The sequence below is a fragment of the Pavona decussata genome, unplaced genomic scaffold, assembly GCF_977016875.1.
Source record: "Pavona decussata unplaced genomic scaffold, jaPavDecu1.1 SCAFFOLD_217, whole genome shotgun sequence".
In the NCBI taxonomy this organism is placed as follows: domain Eukaryota; kingdom Metazoa; phylum Cnidaria; class Anthozoa; order Scleractinia; family Agariciidae; genus Pavona; species Pavona decussata.
The window spans coordinates 27501-35000 of NW_028145622.1; the positions used below are offsets into that span (position 1 = coordinate 27501).

The window sequence follows — 7500 nt, forward strand, 5'->3', positions numbered from 1 at the left end:
TGGGGGTCCTTTTCCCGAAAGATCTGGTAGTTTTCCAGACCCAGTATGTATGGTGGTATGGCGTCCTGAACCAGGACGAATTATGAAGTGAATGATACTTTAAATCAGTTTAAAAATAAAATAAAAGAAAAATTTCCTTTTTTTGGTTTCGTTTTGTTAAAGTTTTAGTCACATGACCTGAAAACAACTTATAACGTTTGTATTCTTTACTAAGAAATAGGGAACAGAAAGCTACATTTCATCAATCTTACGATGACCCCTAGAAAGGGCTTTATCATTCCGCCTTTTTTGATGTCCACGTGCTGACAGTAACGGTAAATTTAGGAAATAGGTCACATGACATGACGAATGACAAAATCCCTTAAAATGTAAATGAGAGGTACCACCTTTAAAGGCAAACGTTTCCAGAAGTTTGGAGTGTAAACGTTCGCTATTTAAAGAAAAACAAGCTGCTTGATGTCATCAGCCAAGGAATTACAAGTTCCTTAAAATCTCTGCCGGGGATCTTATAAGGATAATTATCCTATAGGACGGTATAATGTACTTGAGTCGACTCTAGTATGGGGAAATTATTGAAACAAGTTACTCCCATGTTTAATGGCTACGCTGTTCTCTATACAAGAAAACCACCTCCAAGCGATGAACTTGGCAAAACTTCTCGCCTTACTGCAATTTCCGAATGCCCCAGATATTAGTTAAATGGCCCCAAAAGAGGGGATTGTTCTAACCTAATAATCGAGCAACTGCTTCTTTTTAAAGCTTCTTTTTATAACTCGTTATTGAATGTTCTCCCGACTGTTGTTATTTGATATGCTTGATTTTCTTTGTACCTTGTTTTATTCCTTGCTTGTAGTCCCTGTAAGAATTGATGGTGCGTACGCTGGGAAAGTTTATCTTTTTCACAATGGAACTTGGAAATCTATAGCCATGCATGAATGGACCTTGACCAACGCTAAAGTAATTTGTCGTCAGTTGGATTTTAAAGACGCTATCGCTCCCTTCTCCACTGACAGCACCCTGGCTGCTAAATCGAATAAATGTGTCCCTCGGCTTAATTGTTCTGGAAAGGAGGTTTTTCTGGGCAGCTGTTCCCTAAACGTCTCTTCAACCTGCAACCCAAATAGTGAAGGTGTAGCTAGTGTGACTTGTGACCCAAGTAAGTGTGTCAGTAGCGAGAGGAATGCAATTGTGGTTAGATATCCAAGTAATTGCGTAAGTGAGTAAACTGAGCCATTGAGAAAGTATCGCCAGTGATTCAAGTGAGTCTGTACGGTCGACCTGTTGAGCAGGTATTCTCGCAGCAAGAAAATGGAGTGGACTGACTGCAGTAGCTGCTAAACTTTAATTCAAGAAGTATTTATTTATGGTGAACGGGGTGACCCAGTGGAATTTGAAGGGAATATGGGATGGTGGGGTAGATGTGGCAATGGGGGAATTGGATTCGCCTGATATACCAAGGAACCAGATGGTCAATGTTCCATGCATAAATTGCTTATTTAAATCCTCATGTAGAAGTTCTGGTAAAAGAGATAAACCAGTTTTGAGGGAAAAAATAATAAACAAAACAACACATTGTAAAGTACCATAGTTTGCCGTCGCAGTACCCCCCCCCCCCTCCCCCCCACCCCCAACAGCATTGGTAATGCAGTCAATTGACTATAAGTACATCTCTGGAAAATGGAATTGGGCAATATCTGATATCTTTGGAAGCGACGGAGTAAGAAAGGTGGATCGAATCAACCAGCCTAAGGAGGGAATGCCCTCATTTAATTAGCTTCCCCTTGACGCTATCAAAGTGAAACAATAGGATCAGGAAGCGATTACTCAGTAGGATTCAATTAACTTTATTTAGCTGGGCTTTTTTTTTAAAGTTTGATGAGTTCCTGAGCCTTTCACGAGGGGCAAATTCTACCACTTCTTTGTGACTTCAAGAGCATTAACTGGGAGAGTAAATTTATAATTGTATTGTAGTCTCTTTGGTTTGAGGTTAAAAAATGATATAGTGGCGTCGTATGTTGCGGGTATTACGTAATAACTTTTGTGCAGACGCCATCTTGGATTTTTATTTTACAAAGAAATGTAAAACTACAGTTTTGTAAAACATTGATGCCTGTAAGAAAAGTGGTTTCCGTGGAAATATCAAGGCACATGAACAGTATCATGTCGTAGGAGTTTGTTTCCAGGTAAATGTTCGGTCAAGATGTCTAGATAAGTCCGAATGTTTAAGGTCACGATCAGCATGAACACTTTCTACCCTCCCCATCTCCCAAATCTATAGGATCATAAAGCAATTCATCATGGTGGCCACTCAAACCTTTGTGTTTTTTTTTTGTCTAGAAAATGGCTTCCATCGTGTGTTTCGCATAGTGTCATATAGAAATGTAAAACTACAGTTTCGTAAAACATTGATCCCTGTAAGAAATGTGGTTTCCGTTGAAATATCAAGGCACATGAACAGTATCATGTCGTAGGAGTTTGTTTCCAGGTAAATGTTCGGTCAAGATGTCTAGACAAGTCCGAATGTTTAAGGTCACGATCAGCACCAACACTTTCTACCCTCGTCATCTCCCAAATCAATAGGATCATAAAGTAATTTATCATGGTGGCCACTCAAACCTTTGTTATTTTTGGTCTAGAAAATGGCTTCCATCGTGTGTTTCGCATAGTGTCATACAGAAGTCTTGGTTCTCGGGTTGCCAGTAGTTGTAACCTAAGTTCTCCTATCTGGTATGACGTCAACAACAATACTATCACCAGCAGCACACGGCGAAAAATATTTGTAAGCACGAACAACGGGACGATGGTCATTTCAAGCCTTACTCTAGAGAACGCTGGAGTCTATTTCTGCGTAGGGTCCAGTAACAGAAGAATGTACGGTACAGTGATCATTTACGTGAGAGGTAAGTCCTTCATGTGATTGTTCCTCCGAGTGAACATAGTCCATCGGTTCAAAACATTAAAGTTTTCATGGGAAATTAAAGAAGTTAATTATATCACAAACTTAGTACACTGCCAAAAATAAATCTTAAAAAATGAAGGACATTTCATTTGGTGACGGTACGTTATTTCGAGTTCACTAATAATGTATTTGTTGGTGGGTCTTCTGTCTCTTATAAGGTACAATAAAGAACAATAAAATTTTGGTCAGATGCAAACCTCGTGCTAAGCCCTTTAAAGTATATTCGAGTTATTTTTACTTTTCTTGTACAAAAACGACACAAACAGAGAAACGGAAGATCTCGTTATAAACATAAACATTGTATAAAAGTTGCAACAGGAAGGAAGAGAGAGACTATAACGATCAAGCTAGTTAAAGCATCATGCATTTAGTTTGTGGAAAGTTGTTTATTCAAACTAGGTACTTCCGCGGAACCAGGAGTTTGCCACTAACGCTGCTAGAACTCCGTCAATTCTTTTCTTGATCAAAGCTGAGACGAGGGCTCATGCTGTTTATTCATAAATTTATTTATTTATCTTTTATCTTTTATTTGTTCTCAGTAAGTAAGTGACCTTTACTAACGTGGGCAAATAAATTTAACACACTACATATTGTAAATTTCGCTAGTTTGCAGGTATTATATTGCCAAAAAAAAAAAAAAGAAAATGCGTAAAAAGAAAAACGAAGCGCTAAGATATAATACGAAACTCTGTAAATATGTACAATAAAACTATGCACAGATAATAATAAATAGTAAGAGATGATGTGCGATTACAACTCTCAGTAAATATTAAAAACTCTTTTTTTTTTTCCTAGCACCGTCTACTAAGCGGACTTCAACCAGAATTTTTCAAGGCCAGGGGGAACAGATAATCAGTTGCGATACATATGGAGTCCCACAGCCAATTGTACTGCCAAACTGGTGGAAGAATGGGACGCGTTTGTCTGTTAGTCGGGCTAGTAGTGTCCTTGGCAGCAACCACAGGCTAATCATAAATGAAAACAACAGCCTCGTCATTAGGCAACCGACACGAAAAGACGAAGGGGCATACAGTTGTGAGACATTACAGGTGTACGAAAACAGTGCTGTAAAGAGGCAGAAATTAGTCTTCTATGTGGCGGTTGGTAAGAGTTTGTTTCATTCCATTAGTCAAGGACACACAACAGATCGTTTAGATAGAATATCTGTTGGGAGTCGAGGGCATAGCCCGCCTCAGAAATTCGTAGGATATTTTGAACAAATCCATTCTTTTTATTCCGAGCGAAATAGCAAATCGCACTTTCGTAACGCTGAAAAAATAGCCTCTTTTGATTTCAGAGGACCAAATAATTAGGTTAAAAACAACGCAAAATACAGTCGAACCTCCACTAACGGACACCTCCCGTTGGCGGACACTTAGACATGCTCTCAGCTACATACAAACACCACATTCTTATCTTCCTATAAGCGAACACCTCTCCTAAGAGGGCACTAGCTTTTTCTGTTCCCAAGGGTGTCCGCTTACGGGAGGCTCAACTGTATATAAGGCCAACGATCATTCGGGAAAGAAGATATCTTTCCCAATATTTACAGTTGAGCCTCCCGTGAGCGGACACCTTGAGACCAGTACCAGCTTAAGAGAGGTTTCCGCTTATAGGAGGTTAAAAATGAAGTGTTTGTATGTAGCTGAGAACATGACCAAGTGTCCGCTTACGAGAGGTGTCCGCCAACGGGAGGTGTCCGCTAGCTGAGGTTCGACTGTACTGAAAATGAAATTTTCAGCTCTAGACTTCTAGCGAATCAAACTGTGTTAGCTTTAAAAAGTTTGCCTTTACAAATGCAATAAATTTTACAAATGCAATAAATTAAAGCAATCTGGGAATACCAGTGGCAACATTTCAAGAAATTTGTTAAAAAGCTCTTCCTTGGTGCCCAAGATAATATAAGAATACTAGACAATTTAGAATTTTGTTTCCTTTCATTGCAATTTCTTAAGGAAGTAATTATCCAAGTAACTTGTAGTTTTTCTTCTCAGATACTTTTGTGGCGGGACTTACGCATTAAAAATGTAAAACTGGGCGGGAGCACTGAATCGCGAGAACTACAAGGAAACAACATGGCGGATAATGGTGGACTAAGTTCCACTTTACTATAAAGCGCTGGCTTAATTAGAGCAATCAGAAACATTTTTCAATGTATTCTACTACACCAGATCTTCTTATTGCAACTTTTTACACTTTGTAGCTGAGGAAGAGAGTATAAGATAATCTAAAAAAGGCAAAAGTTTTACTTGTGTCAATTTTCGCTTGGACTAAAGTTAACGAATCAGGAATGAGTTGTATTAAACTTAACCGCGGGCCTAAATACTATCGTCAGACGTTGAAATACTGAATGTGACTGGGATGAAGGTCTGGCGTAAGCTGTTTCGCCCGACGTTAAATTTTATGCAACTCACCCCAGGGCCCTTCATCACTGGTCTCTGATCTCGTATTATTACTTTAAAAAAGTTAACTCATGATTTTTCATTTGTTTGTAGTATTTGTATTAAAACTATTATTAATATTAAAATTATATGTAGATGGAAATCCATGTTCACCAAATCCATGCAAAGGACGAGGAAGCTGTATGTCTACTAAGAATGGTTCCTTTAGCTGTTACTGCTTCGAAGGATACCGTGGCAGTTTCTGTGAAATCGTTGGTAAGACGTGGGTATGCAGGGCTTATTATATTTAATTTTTGCACGAAAATCAATTTCGCTGGGTAAAACTAATGGTAACGCTTTATGAGCATGCATGCAATTACCCTAATAGTGCACAGAATCTGGTGTTAGTCATCTTTCAGTGCAGATGACTGAGGTAAACTTTTAAACTTTTTTTGAGAAATGCCCAAGAGTTGATTACTGCCGGTCCCTCTTGGAAAAGTAATTACGTCATGATTGCTATATGGATCCACCATCATGGATTCTGGATTTCCCTAAAACTTCAGAAAAGCGCCAAAATAAAATTTAAGAATAAAAAAAAAAAAAGAAAGAAAACAATGACAGTCAAAAACACTTAAAAAACCTTAACATGGGCTAAAATCATAAAAGCTTCTTAAGATAATTAATTAATCTTAATTTAAAAATGAAATTTTCCAATTTCTGTTAAAAAAAGCCTGTCAAAACTCGTTTGCTTTGGTAACATCAAGTACAATAAACACCAACTGATCACACCAAGTTGTTTCCGGATAAACCTCTGAAACGTTGTTCAGGTTCAAAGTCACCGTGGGCCGAATCCGCCCCCTGCGCCCAGTCTGCATACGGTTGTTGGTTGGGCAGATTAATTGGAAATTTAATTTTGCCCTTTCCGAGAACCCAAGAGCCACCTCGAATGCTAAGAGCGATGTTGTCTTTGACTTCTCTTTATTCTACAGTGCCAACGACAACTCCGAGAACACCAACCACTTATCTAGACACGCCGGTAGTGTTTATTAACGCAGGAAACGAAAGCTTTGTCGTTGGGGATGATGTTCTTCTGAAATGCAGGATAGAAAAGACCAAGTGGTTTGTTACTGCTCAATGGATAAAGCATGGAACAAATGCAATCCTTACCCAGCAAAATTTTTCAGCCAGTGTGCTTGGTTCGGTAAAGACATTCCATACATTTCGTTACGTAATCTATAGCCTCTCCCTTGATGACGGCGGAGTCTACACCTGTAAAGCTATCTTCTGGAATTCATCTTTACAAGCACGGTCCGAGAACTACAGAGTGAGAGTCCGAGGTGGGTAGCGTCTTTCATCTACTAGCTTATCTTTCAAGACAAGCTTGGTACAGTTATTAGTCTTCTGTCACTGTTTTTTCCAGTGCCATGATCAGTTAATTTATTCAGTACCCACGCTGACTTTGAACAGTGTTAACATTTCTAGTTTGTAAGCAACCATCCCGAAACTTTGCGACTTTTCGTGATATTTATCTGGTACCAATTTGGTATTACATCTCATTACTCACATGACCTGACGTTTCGACGGGAACAAGAGTTTTGCAGCCATGTTTTTCGAGATGCGATACATTTCCTTTTACTTCTGTTACAAAAAAACATTTTTTATTAGTTTAGAGTTTATAGAGACCATTTTTTTTATTGCTGGAGCGATGTTCATGTTTGTTAGTGACAAAGGGAAATTCAACAAAAGTATCGATGCATTTGCTTGCCACCTTTGCTCTTTAGACTCCTATTTTGCAGTCTTTTGCTGATATGAATATATTTCACTATTACTTAAGAAAAGAAGATTTGGTACTATTTTTTCTTTTCGAGTTCAGCTTTCGTTTTCAACATTAATCCTTACCAATGATTTATCTCGAGATGTATTAAGGCAGCACTATTTAAGACTTGTTTGTTTTTGTTTTTTGCCGTGCTGCACATTATTACTCTAAAAAGCAACACGCTAAATAGATAATAAGTATTAAAACACTACACTTTTTTGTTCACTTCCCACCAATGTGGTCCTTTCTCTATTTCCGGACTCGGCATAATCTGTGTGTTGTATTTGTTGTTGGTTCTATTCCTAACTCTGAGAAGTTTTTCTCCGGGTGTCCAGTTTTCCCCT

The 7500-nt window shown here is 38.5% G+C and overlaps 1 protein-coding gene across 1 annotated transcript in view; it reads left to right on the forward strand.

The window, feature by feature from the left end:
- Nucleotides 1-7500, forward strand: part of LOC146459655 (uncharacterized) — an 18713-nt gene that overhangs the window by 1674 nt on the left and 9539 nt on the right. Inside the window, exons 3-7 of the mRNA XM_085088948.1 lie at nucleotides 854-1156; nucleotides 2637-2900; nucleotides 3755-4063; nucleotides 5497-5616; nucleotides 6330-6677. Of these exons, the coding sequence (XP_084945074.1) occupies nucleotides 854-1156; nucleotides 2637-2900; nucleotides 3755-4063; nucleotides 5497-5616; nucleotides 6330-6677 (1344 nt within the window). The remainder of the gene's footprint in view (nucleotides 1-853; nucleotides 1157-2636; nucleotides 2901-3754; nucleotides 4064-5496; nucleotides 5617-6329; nucleotides 6678-7500) is intronic.